General features: G+C 43.6%; 1 protein-coding gene across 3 annotated transcripts; it reads right to left on the bottom strand.

Moving 5' to 3' along the window:
• Nucleotides 1-6,900: 6,900 nt before the first annotated feature.
• Nucleotides 6,901-18,737, bottom strand: nrf1 (nuclear respiratory factor 1). Of its 3 annotated transcripts, XM_070928938.1 has the most exons (12): nucleotides 18,622-18,737; nucleotides 18,276-18,420; nucleotides 17,469-17,583; nucleotides 17,160-17,286; nucleotides 16,763-16,903; nucleotides 13,363-13,521; nucleotides 12,930-13,142; nucleotides 12,701-12,799; nucleotides 12,261-12,418; nucleotides 11,909-11,944; nucleotides 10,385-10,506; nucleotides 6,901-7,241 (listed from the first exon to the last, which is right to left on the bottom strand). In XM_070928938.1, the coding sequence occupies exons 1-12, from the start codon at nucleotides 18,697-18,699 to the stop codon at nucleotides 7,081-7,083; spliced, it is 1,554 nt and encodes a 517-aa protein (XP_070785039.1). In that variant the 5' UTR covers nucleotides 18,700-18,737; the 3' UTR covers nucleotides 6,901-7,080. The 3 variants fall into 3 exon arrangements, with proteins under 3 accessions (XP_070785039.1, XP_070785038.1, XP_070785040.1); XM_070928937.1 differs by lacking the exon at nucleotides 11,909-11,944; XM_070928939.1 differs by lacking the exon at nucleotides 11,909-11,944 and having other exon boundaries at nucleotides 18,631-18,699.
• Nucleotides 18,738-19,556: the final 819 nt, after the last annotated feature.

Genomic DNA, 19,556 nt, shown 5'->3' with positions numbered 1-19,556 from the left:
GTCAACCTTAACTCTCCTTTCCTAGAACTCTAAAGACGGCAGTGCAGGTGATTAGCGGTGAACAATTAGATGAGGATGTTTACTCACTCCTAGGATTGACTGGACTTATATTTAGTCGCCCACATTGAGACACAGTAGCCTTTGACCTGTTACTCAACGCGTGGCTCAGTCCACTGCAGCGCATCTTGAGTTAAGCTGCGTCACTGCAACACTGTGGACATGCTGAAGGCTGTGGACGCTCCTCTTCCCGTTTCACACCATTTCCTCACTTGCTCTCGTGTCTCTGCCCCCCCCCCCCCCCCCCTCACTTTCTCCCTCCAGGCTGTTGTTTCTGCTCTCCTCGTGAGGGTCGGTGGTCTAGTTTGCATAGTTTGGCTTCACTGGGCTGACTATCCTCACAAAGGCTGGCTTAGGTGTTGGGGTGATAATGACTCCTGTTCTGTGTATGGCACTGGTAGAATTCACTGTGAGAGCTCACTATCAGTGAATTACCATAGGGCCATAAACAGAGCAGAGAAAGAACCACTTGATGATGCCCATCCATAGCAGCTTACTGCCTCTGGCTCTCCTCTCCTGTGCTTGTGGGTGGGGTGAATGTGATGTAATGCCTCTAGTGCAGTTGCATGAGCCGAGTTGCGCACGTCTCGCTGGGTACTTCGACATCTCTCTGTCCTGATGTTGCTTCTATAACAACAGCTGCTTGCATTCAGACGCCGCAGCCACTCCTCTTCTTTGCCCATTTTGGCACTAGCACATTTTTGCTTCTGTATATATACTTTGAGCAATTATGTGTAGTGCCAATATAGGACAAGACAGACTTCCATCGCTTTCGCACAGTCGTGGATTGTAATCTCCTCTGTGTTAGTACATGTTTTGGTGTCTGTCAGTTATAAATTGCTCATGATTGACCCCTGAATTCTCCTCACTGTCCCCTGTACATCATTTTCTCCTTTCAGTTGTCCTTTCATGTGATTTGGTCTCCATTTCCTGACTGTACAAGAACATTCGGTGGTCTGTCCCAGGAGGATGCTATCAGCACAGCAGAACCAAAGATTTCATGAAACAATCAGTTGATTTTTCTCATATTCGTCTCTCACTGTTTAGTGAAGGTGACTCCTCTTGCTTAGCATTTCAAATTCAGACTCATCCATAGCAGATTCCTCGTATCAATCTGAATCACTGTGCATCCCGAGAATCCATGTCTGTGTTTGCTCACGTAGGTCTGAAGAGGCTCAGCAGCTCTCTGGTGGTGTTTGGCAATGGTAGAACTCACACTGGTGAGGTAGATGGATCCGGTGGTTCTAGACTTGCCAACTACTGCTTGAGAGCGTCCACCAGCTAAAAATGACGCAGAGATAAAAACCAGCTTCCCCGTCCTAAGTGGGGAAGCATCTTAAGGATGTTTTAGTCAGTGAGTGAGTGGCTGATGGTGGTGAAGGGTGGGGTGAGACTCTGTTCCTCCCCTGCACACCCTGGCCTCAAAACTCCAGTGACTCTTTGAAGGACAGCCTCTATGGCGGTCAGGGCGTAGAACGTAGAAGTCCTGGGTCCAACATCGTTTTAAAATGATGAGGTGAATCCAGCTGAAAACCATTCTCTGTTTGCCTTCTTGAATTAACAAAAGAGGAGATGCAGGGGGGAATATGTGGAGATGTATATGGAGTCAATGGATTTTTAAGCTTTGAGACAATTGAAATGTAGATTGTCCAAAAGGACAAGACATGTCCCAGCTCTGCGTAAATCTGATATATATGATGTCTGTTTGTAACAATAGAGGCTGTAAAAGATGGGTAACGCCCCTAAAAACAAGACAGAAAAGGAAACATGGAGTCAAAAATGAATTTAAGTGTTTTTTGAAACAAGACTTTCCGATGCAATCAATGTAAAAATGTCTATCAGCGCATCCCAAACCGACTCCTTAATGCTTGTTAACCATCTTCTACCCCAAACCAAGATATAACATAACGTGAAATAAGTGCAAACATTTACCAAGCAAACATTTAGAACATTTGCTGTATCCAGGTTCTCAGATGTGAGGATTTGCTTATTTTATCTGTTTTATATTTCTGTAATTTCAAGATCTCTGGGTTGTGGACAAAACAAGCAATCTGACTCATCACCTTGGGCTGTAGGAACTTGTGAAGGGCATTTTATCACAATTTGTCCTGATGTAGACTAGAATAATTCATGTTTTATTTGAAAAAATAAAATCAACTGAGTAATAAATAATGAAGATAATCATTAGCTGCATCCCGACATGCATTTAATGGAAGGAACCGATGGCTTGTACTTTCTTCCGTGCAGATAATGGATTCCTCTGTTCATCAGCCTGCCTTGTCTTAGACTTAGATCAAGTGAGTGCAGCTCTGCAGTATGAAGGACTCGTACAGAGATTCAGCTATTCTGCCTTCAGCCAGCCATCAGGGGGTTCCTCTCTTAGCTCCGTGGCATAATTGGCAAACCGTGTGGTGTCATCTTACCCCTCTCTTTCAATGCGGCCTTTTCCCCTCCTCCCTTCCCTAAAACGAAAAGGGTGGAGAGCGAGTGAGTCTTTCTCAGATGTTGGTTCGGTTTGCTGTAACAGTCCGTTGACAGTATGGCTCGAAAAGCTGCAACATACTGAGCTCCATATATCTGGGTCAGGGTCTGCTAATGTAGGTGACAGGGGGATCTGGGGATTAAAACCTCTTTATCTGCCTTTGCATAAATCCTGCTTTATAGCCTACACTTCAGCTTTAGCTAATATGATTTGTATTGTTACCAGTTTGCCTGCAGGCGAGCTATATTTGATCTACGTGGACGTCGTCATCGGACCTGTGCGGAGGCTCTTTTGCTTTTGTGCGGGTCGGCCATTAAAACAGGAAGAGAGTGGGTAAGTGCTGAGATTGTGGTGATACACGGACTAGTTGACATAAAAGAGCTCAGCTCAACCTGTTATTCTCTGGACAACTGATTCAGGTTAATTGTGGTTGTGTCTCGTGTTACAGAACATATCACGCACATATGACATGTATAGTGTGTACATGTAACCACACACAGTCTGAGCTTTAATAATGCCACATGAATGTGACAACATGTTCTCAGTTTGTTGTGCGTGTGCTGACTTTTATCTCTCAAATGACATATTGGTTTTTTTTATCATACAAATTTACTTACCTGTGATGCAAATAAATACTTTCAAAAAGACTGAACCGTGTGTCAGACTCCCTCTAACGATCTTCTCTGCAGCAAAGTGCATTGTGGGATAACCCTTGTCAATGTGAGGCCTTCTCCAGATGGGTCGAGCAGCTCAGGTTACACCGCATTTTTCAGTGCCCCCTCTATCCCACAGCCCCCCTGGCCCCTTTCTCCATCTCTCTCTCTCACTCACACACACACACTCTCACACACACACACACACACACACACACAGTTTCCTGGGTGGGTAGAGTCGGGCTGAGACAGTGCTTCGCCTGTGTTCTAATGCAGGCTGCAGAGCATTAGTGAAATGAGATTATCATCGTTCTTACGCAGTGTCTGGGCTGGAGGTGGACAGAGGTGTGAGCTGAGAAGGTGAGGATGCCATTATTAGACTATTAGACTACATTATGGGGGAAGACGCTTCATCAGCAATGTGTCTGCTGATGCTCAGGCTTCAGAGGAAACTCTGCATTAGGCCCAGATGTGTACTGAGATTGATTTTGAAAGAAAGTAAGCTACAGTTTTTACAGATGAGGGAACAGTTTCTATCTCAGGCCAGTGGGTCAGACATGGTTCAGCAGTAAGGGGGATGTAGTTTTCTGAAATGTTAGACAGCAACAAATGTGCAAGTATTTGTCTTTAAGGAACATCATTTCCATTTTGCAGGTCACAGAGTCCATTTCCTTGCATGAGAAGGATGTTTTTTTAAGTTGTGACCCAACCCTATGCTCAGGACGAGGGGTAGGAGATTATCTCTTGTTAGAGCAAGTGGGGGCTTGGAGCAGTTTGTGCATATGTGTGCGTGCCCATGTGGGAGTGCGTGTGTGTGTGGGTGTAGGGCCCGGGATGCACGTATTAAGAAACGATTAGTGGAGATTAAAGCTCTGCCCTGGAGTCTGCCTGCACGACTCCAGGCAACAAGAATGACCAACCCCTCCCTTCTCACCCTGCAGTGACCCCTGTGGAGCCGGGCCACTGAAGAGCTGGCTACAGCCTTGTCCACCGACTGCAGAGAATCAATAGCCTCCCCTCTGCCCAGTGATCTTCCACCACTAAACATATTGCCCCCAGGATGGAGCGCAAGCACTCACACTGCAGCCTAGACTGCCTAGATTGGATGGTTTTAATGACATCCAATCAGGTTCACAGTCAGTCAGATGGATGTGATGATTGGAAGAGTGCACTGCGGTGTGGCGCACGATGATGTAACTTGTAACAGTGTCACGCAATGCAGCACAGGCTCTTTTCTTGTAAAACAAGGCTCTGAGGCCTAGATGGGGCCCGCTGCAGGTGAAGTAATCAACCAATAAATATTAGTTCACCCAGATCATTTCTACAATGACTCCACAGAGTCATTTTGGGACGCATTTAAGTAAAATTCTGTAAATTCATCATGGCATTCTCTTGGTTTTCCTGTTCCTAAATGTGGGTCTAGAGTGTTTGGGATATTACCTTTTTCCAGTGTTGGATCTTAGGAAACATGTTCTACTGCTCAGTTTGATCCCAAAATACTACACTGCAGAATCAGGTGGGGAAAAATATAATATAGAAGTCAATATCTCTTTGTCAACAGTGGATGTCCCTGTTAAAATACAAAATACATTTTGCAAGTTTGAGTCCATACTGTTTTACAAATATTTCAGTTCATGTTTTGGAATGAAACTCAATAAAAAGGTTTATTTTTCAATTGAAAAGTAGTGTGATTTTATACAGTCATATCAAAATGAAAAGCATTTAAATTACATTTTTGTCATTTATAATAACTAAGCTGGAGGTATCTTTAGACTGGAATTGACTGGAGTTGACAGCATCACTTTGAGACAAGTTCTGTCCTTTTTGAACCCGTGCCATTTCATAACTCAGTTGGGTTCAGCTTTAATGATACAGTTGAAAGGTTTCAATGCACTTTGTGTCAGCGTAGCTGAGTGGATGGATGGTGAAGAGAGAGACAGAGATGGAGGAGGGAAAGGCTTAGGTAGCATGAGGTGTAGGCCTTTTTCCAAGAAAGCACGCTAATAAGGCCTTCTTAATCTGCAGTGACAGTTTGATGCGCATGCGTGCACCTACGACGACTCAAACATTATATGAAGTTTTCTCTTGCCTACAAAGACATTCGCTTGAGTGTTTTCCAGCCAACACAGGGGGTCCAAGCTAAAAATGGGGTGGGGGGGGGGGGGGCTAAAGCAAGAAGGAAAATGGGATCTTTTCATCTGTGTGAATGCAACCTGGTTCAGCTTTAATCTGGAGGAAGAGCGGGATACACACTGACGCCTGATAGATTAAGGCCTGAACGCTTCTCTCTCTGTTCTACTCTGCAACAGAAGGGCCCGGCTAGCAAATCCCAGGCTTTAAAGCAGAGGAGGTTCAGGCAGCTTATGATGTAATCATGGCCCTGTCTCTCACGGCAGGGAAGGTGGGGGTGCTGTAGAGGAGAGTGTGGTTAACGGGTTTTGTGGCAACCACATCATTATGAGACAAAATGCAGAAAAATGTGGCACTGCTCAAAAATGGACATGGTTGTAAAGTTGTAAACCGTAAAACATAAAGCTTCCTGTATGTAAACGTCTCCTCTGATACAATGGTGGGCCGAGGTCATTGTTTCGTAACACACAGGTTTCAAGTCAAGACAGACAAGTCCAAGTCAGCTGCTGGGTATCTTGTTTGCTGAATACAGCTGCAAACAGGGGTTAGCACAGAGCTTTGAGACTTAACTATACAGTAAACATGCAATGTATCAAACCAAAACAATTAGCTAAAAGGCGTTAAAAGGCTTTGCAGAGGTGCCCTCATCACATGTCGTCATTGGATCGAATGTTAATATGAAAAACATTGACCAATGTAGCTTTAACATTTTTTGTACCCATTGATGGTTACGCTGTGTACTAATAATCAACAGAGAAACAGAATGAATGGTCAACAGCAGCCATTTTATTGGACTTTAAGTAGTGGTGAGAGTTGAACCAAATGTTACAGCTGCATTGAACTACGTCGACTCTTGGCAAGCAATGTTTTTGTTGTAAGATTTAAAGAAATGCCTTTTTGATTTTTGCATCACAAATACTGCAGTTCCTGTCCAAGTATGACTATCTTACTATGATACACAAAGTGATGCAGGCCACCAAGTCAAGTGACAAAAAGTTCATGTTAAAAAAAATTACATACCAAGGGGCGCTCCTACCCATGCACTGTAAATGAATGGATTTGGTAGACAAAACGGCTGTTTCAGGAAGTCAGCTCAGCAGTCCAGCAGTAAAAAAACACCTTGATGTATATCCTGAGTCTTCACAAATCTTGGCATGTGCGTGGACTACAGTAAAACAACACTGGGAAAAACACAGTGTTTCAACATAATGTTTCATCATCTAATGTCAGAAATGTCTGGGAGTGTCTTTGTTTCATACATGAACGTAGTTTTAGGTGAGCTGAGGTGGAAAGAGTGAAATTTAGAATAGTGGGAATGGGAAACAGAGAGGAGTGACTTCTGACTATGGCACTGAATTGTAAATGCATCCTAAAAACAAAACAGTCAAGCACATAGACGACAATGAAAATCCAGAACAGTGATAGTTACACACTCTGTGGTGGCTTTCCTCCCATGTTTTTTGGTTCATCTTTGTTTTAAGTAAAGGTTAAATTGTATAGAAATAAATACTAAACACTCAACATCACAGAGCTAAAAAAAAAAAAACATGACTTTAAATGGGAGAAAAATTACACCAACAAAAGCAATATCTTTACATAGTAAACACAATGCATTCACTCACTTTTACTTCCCCTGCAGATGTACATTTAAAAATATATTTGACATTGTACACAGCGTTTTGTCTTGGAAAACAGTAGAATTAACAAATCTCCATGGTGGCTGTTCAGTGCCTTCTACTCCTTCCAGGGTCTTAATTGTCATTGCTCCAGGGTCACGACCTCCACCGCCTGGCCATCCAGCGTGACAGTGTTATCTATGCGTGTGGCGACAGGTGCCATGGCAACCTGGACGGGTCGGTTGCCCTGGGCGAGGCTGGTCACTACAGTCTGGTACATGCTGACCGGGATCTGGACCAGACCTGAGGAGAAGACGCAGAAATATTTTGGATTTAGACACACAGTACCAGCACCATTAACCCGTTTTTTTTTTAGACACAATGATTAATAGGACAATGATCAACAGATTATTCGATAACGCAAATGATGAGTAGTTACCACCTGTGAGATTGTAATTATTTTCCCAATATACAGGTGGTATATTGATAAAATTGTATGGACAAAAGTCTTTGTCCTGTTCAGTTCCTACAGGTTGACCATTCAGGAAAGTCAAAGTCAGAAAATGAATCAACAACAATTTTGAGAATCAATTAATCATTGAAGTCATTTATCAGCGAAAGATTCGCTGGAGATTTGCATCTTTTTTGTTTGATGTAACTGTGAATCAGTTTTGAACTGTGGTATTGAAAGAAGCAATGTGAAGACATTACCTTGGGCTCTGGGAAATGGGCATTCTTCACTATTTTGTGACATTTCATAGACCGAACAATTCAACATATTAATTGTTGATGAAAATAATCATTAGTCGCAGCCCTGATGCTAACAAATACAGCTTGTTCAGTCTTTGGCCAGAGGTAATCTTGTCACTAGAGTTTATGTTCGACACGGTGCTTGGGAGGCAGTCAAGTCCACGTAGTTGTCAGTGACAGGAGGCAGCCATGTTACAGAGACGGCATTTCTGAACAATGGTCCGATTGAACGTTCTCAGCTAGCTTCCCCCATGCCCAGCTGTGTGTGTGTGTGTCTCTGCCTGCAGGGATTATTGCTGCAGTCACGTGGGCCTCTGCCCCACCCTGCAAGCTGTCACAGTGTCACGGGCAGGCAAGAAGGTCAGTGTAGGGGATGGCAGTGGCTCATGCCCGCTCCCATTACTGTGAGCTAAGACACTGGACATTAAACGCACCAAATACACACCACCCATGAATCCTTTAAAACACATAACACAGGGCAGCATTCAAATCTATTTGAGTACCATCTTTCAATCCTCCCAAAATATAATCAGGCCCCTTTTGTTAGGTTAGCTTGTAATTGTTGGCCCTCTAATGTGGGCCCTCGCTAAGCCCACTCGCCAGTGATTTGTGACAGGGATAAGTTTTGCTGATGCAGGTAATTGTGCTGGCAGTGATTATGGAGGAGGGAACAGGGGAACAGGGGAACAGGGCACCGGCACGTGACGTACAGACACAGCACAGTTACCGAGCAAAGTGGCTCACTCGGCCACTCGAACATTGTTACTTAGACATTAAGGGCCATGTCTGGTGTGGCCGTGTGTATGTGTTAGTGTGTGTCTGCATGCCTCTGTCAGTGAAGGGTCGCTACACAAGCCAATCAGCAGTGTCTGGGTCGGTGCACTTCAAACGGTGCTCTCCACTCCTGTGTAGCACTACAGTGATTAGCTAAGGTCAATAGTCGGGAGAAGGACTGGCTTTGGCAGCTCCATTAGTAGTTTTAAGTGAGCTATTGCAGCCAAATGACTCCTTATGGTTTAGGAAGCAAGATGTCAAATGACAAAGGCTGCAGATGTTAGATTTGAATAACTTGAATTTACATTAGTGTACAAATGTGCAAATTTACAGCAGCACACTGTACATCTTTTTGCATTATGCACAATGTTTTAGCGTGTGCTTTCTGTTATGACTATTCTTTAAATCGTTTTTTATGACACTTTCTCCCATGAAATTCAATTGCACTGTGTGTGTGTGTGTGTGTGTGTGTGACAGAGAAAGCAGAGACACACAGGTTTGCACATACACTTGACTGAATTCAGAGAAGGCCTGTGTTCTAGTAACATGTATGTGTGTGTGTGTGCATGTATATAGCCAAGCAAGACAACCTGGGGTTGCGTGCTGACAGCTGGACCAGTGATTAGACCATGGACTGATAATGGAGTGGATCGGCCCCTGAGGGACCTGCTCATGCTCCTAGACTAGTGTGAGTGTGAGTCCGTGTGTATGTGTGTGTTTATCCTGCTGTAGGATGGTACTGACTAGAAGAAATGGCAAATAAGAAAAAGATTGACAGCTTGAAAAGATGTGTGTGTAACTAAACTTTTTGGTAGAACTTCCTGTTACACTTGCTAGAGATGGACTTTGATGTTTACATTTAGTAACAATACAATTTGGGCTGTAGTAATTGATTTGTTGTATCATTGCATTGATTATAAATTACTATGATTCAAAACATAAGGCTGCTAAAAGAAATTACTGAATTGAATTGTTTTTACTTCATTTACAATCAATACAAAAATATACAAAAATCCAAAGAATGCATCCAATCATGGTTTCCAGAATGGAAACAAGAAGGTTGACACACCTAATTACAAAGGTATTAAGTCTTATTTGACATTTGCCAAGAGTCAAAACCAAGAGTGATGGATAACACCACGACAGGTTAGAAAACTGACTCAATATGTTATCTATTTCCCGCTTAGTTTCACTTGTATATCTGTATTCAAGAGCAATAGGTCACTGACATTTACAAACCTGGTAATCATCATTAGATTAGCAGCGTGGCCCCCTATGTTAATCATTGACAAGTAGTAGCTTGATGTTCCACCCTCAGGATATTGACTGAACATGGAAAATGGCTGTTAATGCTATCCAACAAGGATGTGAGGCATCATTACAAACTGGTACAGTCCCAGCAGACACACACCGCCACAGCAGTGCATGCAGTATGTATGTAAGGAGGCTGACGATACGGTCGTGCAGCTAACGTATCATTAAAAGAAGGGAGTATTGCACACACACACACACACACACACACAAAAACACACCATCTGTCACATCAGCACAGAGTAGATTAGAGTGTAGGAGCTCAGAGGTCTCACCGCAGTGCTACTGTAGGGAAGCTTACACTTAGTAAGACTAATTAGAAATGCCATTGGCTGGGGAACACACACAAGTACCAATAAGTCAAGACGTGATGCCAAAAGTGTCTCGATAAAAGAATTCAGTATTTCTATTTGTCACAAAATATTTCTATTTTCTTTCTGGGAGATAAATGGAGTCCCCAACTGCCTAAAAAAGTGTTGCAGGTGTCAACACTATGCTCGTTCATCGACTCAGACCACTGATTTTAATAAGATAAAGAAAATGTCTGTCATTTGAGGTGTACTTTGCATGTTGTCTCAGTCATGATGATGACATTATGGATGAATATGTACCTGTGGCATCTTGAACCCCTGCCAGTGCCCCAACAGCAGCTGCTGTCTCTGCCAGGACAATCTGCCCTCCTCCTTGTAGAGTGGCCTCTGCCAATGTCGCAACAGCATGGGCTGCTGCCTCACTGCAAAACACATAAACACACACATCAGATATAGTGTACAATATGTAAAAAAAAAAAAAAAAAGGGGGCAAATAATTCAATAATAATAATAATTCAAAAACACACATATGAGATGAATGTATACAGTAGGCTTCCAGATACAATCATTGGTACAAAGCTGAAAAGTGCACACACACAGTCTGCTCACAAAGGCAAGGGTTATTAGAGAGATGTGGGGTGAAGAGGTAGGAGTGTATGAGCTGTAAGAGGCTTTTCTAGTCTGGACTTATGGAGAATCTGTCACATCTCCCTAAAGGCCAGGTGCTGCGGGTCTAACAAAGCAGTTTTATTAACCAGATCTATCCAGTGGAATTACCACGAGCCTATTACCACACCAGCCTTCGTTATGAACTAATGGAACTGTTCACAGCTTGGTTGATAATCATCTGAGATAGAACTACAGAAGGCCAGATAAGAAGGAGGAGCTGAGAGAGTACAGACAGAGACAGTAAGCAGTAATGATGCATTCATGCTGTGGTTGCATGTGGATGACACCCAACCGGATGTTGTTCAGTGATGATGGCAGTTGGTGTAAAATGCTTCTTATTAACCCTTGGTGACAGATATTGAATTTTGAAGTCAATCGTGGCAGCAAAGACAAACTGGGTATGAATTTTGTAGTTTTTCTGTTTAGCATCAATACAGATTGACGGGTCAAAGCTCGGCAGTGAGAGGGCTTTATTCATTTTTGATCAGAGTGTCAACACAGCAGAAAAGCCAGCGAGAGAAAGAGGCTCAATTCTCCCTCTGGAGCTGGAAAACAAGAGACAAAATGTTCCAGAGCCTGTGGAACAGAAAGCCCAGAGTAGCTCAGCTCAGGTAAACAGGGAAGGGGAGGGGAGGGGAGGGGAAGGAGGACTCAGGTGGGTGCAGGTAACAAGCCCCAATGGGACATACCCATACACATGTGAAATTATTGCCTTGACACTACTGCAGTGAAAAACCAGCTAACATGTCAGCATCTCAGCGAGTGAATTTAGTCGAAAAGGTCTACAGGTTTCAGCTGCAACCAAAGATGACTAACTTATTTTATTCATGAGCTCATTTTCAACCTGCTGTATTCTTGTTGTAGTCAGATCCTGCAGACACTAGTCCCTCCATCCTCCGTGTGACGTGGTTTAAGATCCTGTTGTAGATCCCATCTGAATACAATCATGTGTGGCTGATTTCCCTCCAGAAAACATTACACCAACAACAACCCCTGTACATGCTTTATTACTGCTGTTATGTCTGATTTTACTTCAAACTGACTTTACTGACTTGGTCGCACTGCTAAACAATCAAGCATTTAACACCTGCACTAGTGTTTTTCTAACAAACAAAATTATACTGAGCTGTTAGCACATGGAAATATGTGGCTAACAACCAATTTAATGGTTGTGCACCTTGCACACTGTCTCTATAAAATCTACAGGGTAATTAATTAGATGCTGACCTAGGAGGGGAGGCAGTTGACTCTCATCTCCAGGGGACACCGGTGACCTGCCCTGACAGTTGTCCCATTCTCATCCAGTTGTTAAAGCTGCCTGAGTAATTATGGATTCTTTCAAGGCTCTGCAGTGTTTGCTGGCTCCATCACCAGTAACTGAAGACCCGTGAGGATTGTGTCAGTGAAAGCTGCACACCAAATCCTACAGCCCAAAAACCTGAGGCCTAAAATATCTAAATACAGTTTAAAACCTTGCAAAGTCATTATTCAATTCTCCCATTCTCACCTGTTGAGAGCCATTGTGACGGTGGCTCCGGGCTGCATCTCATGACTGGCAGCAACAGCGGCTTCAGCCAGGGACGCTACTGCCTGCGTGGCCTCTGAGGCCTGAGTGGTTTGGATTGTCATCTCGCCGGCCTGCAGGGTGGCCCAGTTCTGCTCCACCTGGAGAGGAGCAATACAATTTCATACAGAAAGCATATGAGGTGCTTGTGGTGTTAAACAGATAGCTCCCATTAAGTGCACTTTACACACTTCACTAAATTTTCTGCATACTCTTTGTTTCTGTGACTCTGCCATTAGGAAATGAAGGAGTAGTTGATTTGTTGAGTTCATTACTACAGTCAGGTGAGAGCCTGTGTATGTAGTAAATGATCCAGATGTGTGTTTATACTGCAGTATAAAAAAGTGATTTAGAGGTATGTGTTGTGTGCATGTGGGTGTTACCTCTCCATCAGTCACAGTGGAATAGTTGACCTGCGCCACCGTCACACCGGGCAGCTCTGAGGCATCTGCCAAGGTGGCAACTGTGTGTCCTGTGCCAACCTGAGAGAAAGGGGTGCAGTCACAAAGCACAAGAAGTGAACGGACAGAGTAATGAACCCTGGCATTACATTTGGATTTGAAAAAGTGCAATCGTCTAGACTATAATAATCAAAAAGCAACTAAAACGTACCTGGATGAGCGAGACTGTTCCGTCGGGGTTGTTGATGGTCTGTACCACAGTTTGTGAGGGCACAAGGTGAGCGATGCTCTGTGCGGTCAGGTGGTGCTGGGTGGTGGTTGCCGTGGTTATCTGATGGTCTTCAAAAGCATACAACAAATCTTCACGGCCATGCTGCTTGTAGCAATTCTTAACGATGGTCCGCAACGCCTGCGTCCAAGACACCTTGGGAAACATAAATGCAAGTTAATATGGGAAATAATTTTACAGATTGATTGAAGGACTACTGACACTGAATGCCACATTACAGGTTACAGTGCCACAGATCACGCATGGCAAAGAGTTAGAGATCTGCTTATTCAGATACCATTTATGACTGACATACAATGGGATCAAAAAGTCAAGTACTAATCAGGAATTTGTGGAGTTTAGTGCACCCTCTCACCCTCTGTTTCTGCTCCTCTGTGCGGACGTCACTGCGGACGTTGGCCCAAGGGATGTCCTCAGGCCACCACACTGGCTTGCAGCTCTCCTTACCCCAGCCAGGCTTCCCTCGGCCTGTTGAGTACTTCAGCATCTCTGGGATGAATGCTCGCAGCTGGGCCTGAAGCAAAGCACAGTTGCATGGAGTAAAGAGATGATACAGACACCAAAACTCTGCAAAAAGCTGCAGTGTCTCTCTCACACACACACACACACACACACACACACACACACACACACACATAAGCACACGCCCTTGAGCAGGCAGCAGAAGGCGCCTATTGATCGGGTACCTGCTGCAGGGTGCTGAGGTGGTCAAGGCCTGCAAATAGAAACAGGCTTTCTAAAAGCAGAACAATGCGATCATGTTTATTAACAGAGCAATCTATGGCTGTGGCTCCAGCCTGATGTGTCAGACAGACACCACGGGAACATCAGGGGTGATCCAACACTGTCAACCTGTCCTCGCAAAGGCTCCAGTACACTCAGCGTGGGCAAGGACAAGATGGTCAATATTGTTAAAAAGAAAATCAATGTCAAACAAAAACATTAAATTAACTTTGATCACTCATGACGTGTGCTACTTTATGGACCTGCGTGGAGACTCAAGTTATTACTTCATTATTGTGGATTGACTGCATCAGTGAGTGCTTGTATCCACTATATTTGAGTGTAACATTCACAAACAGTGTAGGAAGGGAGCCGAGCATTTTTAGTGCAGGTCGTTAGAACTAAAAAAGCAACTGTAATTGCGGCATGATTACTTTGTCCTGGCGTTAAGAGACCAGCACTCAAATAGCACGGTCCATTCTTTACATTGGCGGGGTGGGGCTTGTTATTTTCACTAATTATAAAAGAGGAATTAATCAGTAGAGCCTTACTCACCTGGAGTCCGCTATCAATATTTGGGATTTGGGAGTTTAGAAATTCTTTTAACAATATTCTTTTGTCTTCCACGAACACATAAGATAAACATTCTTAATAAGGATTCCTTAAATTTGTTTTTTTAAAGAATTGTGACCAAGATATGTACCGAGCAGGTAATTTTACAGTTAAAAAATAAACTTAGCGCTTTCTTTCAAAATGACCTCAAACATATTTATATTAAGTTGCACTCAGTAACCAGCTAATTAGGAACACCAAATACAACAGCAATGCTATAAATCCTACCTTCATGAAGGTTATAATGTTTTGGTTTTGTCGGAGAGAGGTGTTGATTCAACTTTCTGAAGGCTGTAGTCTGTGGCGATGCTGAACTGCATTGTGTTCAATGGGTCTTTCTAATATTGATTCTACCCTATATATAATAAATGGGGTGAACTAGTTTTAGCTAGGTGTACCTAGCAGTATACACTAGCCACTGAGTGTAGGCTTAATGAAGCCAGATGACCCAAAGAGAGCTTACTATACACCAAATGTATTTTGAATTGCTTTTGAATCATGTGTGCTCACTTTCCTATAGATTGCTTTGTCTGCCGTGTTGCATGAGAGGCCTCCAGAAGTTTGCGTTGTCCCCGAAAGCAGGGAGAGGGAATGAGTGGTGGTCTTAATAAAATCAGATTTTGCTTGCTATTGATTATCCACCAGCATATATACCTCACATGCGGCAGTGAGCGGCATGCATATCCACTCACCATCGCATAAACACTTCCAGAACAGGCATACACTCGCACTCACTGACAGGCTGGGGTGGGGTTTAGTGCCAATGTCCTCAGTGTCCTGGTAATATGCAAGCATCACCGGGGGATTATATTGCACAATGAGGCACTGCAGCGTCTGCCTGCCTTGACATCACGGGCTAAATTTGGTTCCGGGATAAATAAATCCCTCCCCCCCTCAGACCACCTTTTCTAACTCACCCACCTAAACACAGTTACACAGTGCATCACCACAAAGAGATATGACAAAATGGATCTTGATAGAAAATGGATGGTCAATACTTTATCACACCAGCTTTGGAAAAACATCCGGTAGCTGCAGTAAAGGGGCTTCACTTCAGATAACACTTGGCTTACTGACAGAACAACTTGGATTAGCCCCAGAAAAAATTATTTAGTAGCAAAACGATGCTTGCATTTCCACCTGTGGCTGGTCCATGTGTGGATGCATGTGTCTTAGGCCAGATGGCCTAATTACAGTGGCTAGTGAGTTAAGTGGCATGTTGTCCTTGCACCCACCACCCCACCCCCAATCCTAATCCCCCAAGCAATGGTCCAATCAGCATTTAGGAAGGCGGCTATGTTGCTGGTTCCTTGGCCCTAACAAGGCTAGGGGGTAATTATGGGCTCAGGCTAGACCCGGGATCACCTGCTACAGATGCTCCAGGGCCAGGGCTTCTGCCTATGTCACTAAACCTCACTTGGGATTTCTTCAGCTACGCAAAACCTACTGCAGATGTCTACGGAGAAGACAATAAGGCCTTCCTGATATGGATCAGGAGCTCTCGCAAAGTTCTCCTTTTCATACTTCATTTCCAAGGTGGATTGACCTTTCCCAGAGGGACTGAACAACATCCTGTCTCCAACACATGGCACACACATACCTATAAAAACACACACCCACACACACCTTTCCACCTGGCTTGGCCTAGCTGAGTGAGGCAACAGGTTACTCATGATAATCTCATCCTACAACCTCCAGAAAAACAAGCACCAACTAACACCTGCCCTCCGAGGACACATCTGAGGCCCTGGGATTGGCTACCGTGCTCCCAGGGTTCAGGACCGTCCCTGAGGGCCACGGTCATGCTGGCTACTCTGACAATGATCCAGAGAATGCGTCAGCAGCAGTGGGTTGGCAGAGTAAACAAGCCGGGTTCCCTTGGGTGAAGAGAGGACCCAGGCCGCCAATGGTGCTAATGTTGTAGTGAAGGGGCCTACCAAGAGCAGTCACATCCTCTCACTGCTTACTGGTACCACAGCCTGTCTAGCAAAGGGTGGAGGCTTGGCTTGTCTTCAGATGCAGACACTATCAATCATCAGGCGTACTGTATGCCTGGATTACAAAGCCAAAGTCACTCCTGCATGAAAATGAATTCAAGTAGTTTGGGAATTATTACTGGTTAAATACACATGAATCAAAGTCATCAGGTGACACTGATGGACATGTGAGAACAGCTGAAATGGAGTGTTTGACCTTGATACATATAGCTAGCTAAGCTCTTGCTCTCAACAGAAATAAAACATGATCTGTGACTCTGATTTGTTGCCAACTGGTGCCCTCTGCTGGGAACGCCTACATTGTGTTTGTGTCTCAGACACAAAAAGGGGAGTTTTTAATTGGTCAGTTCTACAATGGAGCAGCTTTTTAATGCTGAGGTTTGAACCATAATAGGTAAGCAGATAGAGAGTATTGAGCCTGACCTGGGTCATCTTGTCCACAGAGACAGGAATGCCATCAATGGTGAGGGGGGGCAGCTCTGAGGCCAGCTCTCCACCAGGAGGTGCATGTTCAGCCAGAGCGTTCTCCAGATCCTCCAAAATCATGTTCTTGTATTTCCTCACCTAGAAAGAAAGTTGCGGCGCAGTCTTTCAATTTAGTGCTGGAGATCAGATCATTTATCATCAAGTAAAAATAATTCCTAATAATGTCCTTTATGCTGTTGGTCAGAGTTAGAAAGCAATTTTAAGCTCTCACTTTAATTTGTGATGGATGATGATGATTCTATCACTATTTTTGACATACAGAGTAAAGGATTATTCGAAAAAAAGAGATAATAATAGATCATAGAAAATAAAAGCTGCTGACTGAAACACTCACCACATTCTCTAGAGGAGCAGCACCAAACACCTTAAACACAGGGTTGGGTTTGGAGGGGGAGATGCACAGCACTATGGCCTGTTGGCCCACTCTGGTGGTGTACTCGTCCAGAGTGGCTCGCAGTTTCCTGTAAACACATACTATCCTTTACCTCCTGGTCCATAATAAAAGCCAGTAAAACACCAACTCTGTCTGAAGGTGAAAAACAATCTCAGGTGCTGAAAGTGACATATACGTTGTTGAAACTTCTGAGGGAAAACACACAGTAGAGGTTTGGGGAAAGTTGGCCAATTGGTGTTTTAATCTCACCTGAGCAGACGAGTCTGCTGCCTCTTGCGGATGGAGGGGTTGGATTCAAAGATATGAGGCCTCTTTCTTTTCTTACCGGTTGCCACGGCAGCAGCAGCTGCCATGCCTACTGGCCCTGAGAGAGAGAGAGAGAGAGAGAGAGAGAGAGAGAGAGAGAGAGAGAGAGAGAGAGAGAGAGAGAGAGAGAGAGAGAGAGAGAGAGAGAGAAAGAGCATGTTTGACTGTCAGTAAAAGTAGAGGCAAGTAATAAGAATGAACAGCATTCTATAGATTGTGCTTGAATGCTGTTTTTATTCAACTATTATTCAATCTTTTGATTTTATTTGATATTTTCTTGGATGAAAGTGAACTGAGTTGCAATTGTGGCTCATTGGCACCATTTGGTACCATTACAACTTAAAAGGGGAGAGACAAAAAAGTGTTGTCAGGAGCTTGACAGGAGGCAATATAGTATAGTGGCACTGCCTCCACAAAGCAGTCCACTGGCACCACCTGTTGGTCACTTAAAAGCATTACACTGAACTCAGGTGGCTATGGATGTTTTACTGGATTAGTAGAATTCATCAGAGATTATCTGCAAAAAAAACAACAGACGGTCTTGTATGTTTTGAGCAGATGACCTTCTTTGTACCCGAAAGTCTGATGCAGCTTCATCAACTCAGTGTGAATGATAAATAATCAACACAGCCAAAATTACAGAGAACCTCCCGGAATATTAAGGTACTGATACAAATAAATACCACTCCCATTAACATGTAGCCACCATGTGCTCAGTTTCTCCCTGCTGGGTCTAGAGTCTAGACAAACCTGCGGCAGCCAGGTGGGCAGTGACCTCATCAGTGCCAGCAGAGTTGAGGATGTCCGTGTCGTCATAAGGATCATCATCCGGTGAGGATGTTGAGTCTTCCTCTGCGCTCATCATGGATGTTTCAGTAAAGGTGGCCACATGTACCTATACACAGTGATGATCAAAGGAGAATGGGTTTAAATTTCTCAACAAATTATCATGCTGCTCATATCTGACTGGGGTGTTATTGTGTCTGTTCTAGTCTAAAAATCTGACTAACTGGTAAAATAGTTTAAACATCTTGTGAATAACGGGACTCATCCTTCCTGGTTTTCCACTGTTTAACTATTATGTTTCTAAGTGCACCTGCTGGACCTGTTGGCTGACGGCGCTGGCCTCGATGGTAGTCATGTGCTCCGTCTGGTGAACGATGTGCTCGTCCATTATCGGCCACCTGGTCTACACAGCTGGATCCACGGTACAACTGAGGACATGAAGAGGGAAAAGAAGAGATGCAGCATGAGATAATGACAGGAACTGCTTTACACCTATATGGTGCCTAGTACATTCTATTCGTTAGAATAGCGCAGAGCTCGTATGGGAGTAATTCCAGCTGTATTGACTATTGATACACATTACATTACATTTATTTAGCTCATGCTTTTATCCAAAGCAACTACAATAAGTGCATTTCAACTATGCAGATACGATCGAAAGATGGCAAGACTCATGCAAGTACATCAACTACATCAAATACGGTGATGCTTGAAGTACTACATTTAGAAACAATAAGAGTACTACAAGCTGCCCTCAAAATCTACAATTATTTATATTGCAAGATGTGCTTATAATCATATGGCAACATAACGACATCATCGTAATCACAAACAACCTCTGGCTTATGATAAAAACACAGTATGTAGTTAATTACTCAGAAATACCTTAATCTCACAAGAAGAGGCATGTATTTTGTATATTTATGTGAACTCCAGCATCATAAATGCAAGTTAATGGAAATGTTATGACCTTCAAACTCAAGTGATTTAAGACATAACTGTGACCATGGACAGCTGTCACTGTCATCCTTTATTTTCACAGTAAGTTCTTGTATATTAGTGCACAATAGTTTTCATTCTCCTTTCTCCACAAATAGCGTTTATCAATGGTGTAAAGATATGCCTGTGGTTATCTTTATGCTTCTTGTCTGAGTGCCCCGATTGCACCACTGCTGCTCTGCCTCTAGAGGGCTTCATACTGTATCAATAGGGAGTTTCATTTTGAATGATATCTCTATAATCAAA

Source organism: Enoplosus armatus, chromosome 22, assembly GCF_043641665.1.
Source record: "Enoplosus armatus isolate fEnoArm2 chromosome 22, fEnoArm2.hap1, whole genome shotgun sequence".
NCBI classification, from domain to species: domain Eukaryota; kingdom Metazoa; phylum Chordata; class Actinopteri; order Centrarchiformes; family Enoplosidae; genus Enoplosus; species Enoplosus armatus.
This window is presented reverse-complemented; position numbering and strand designations above follow the sequence as displayed.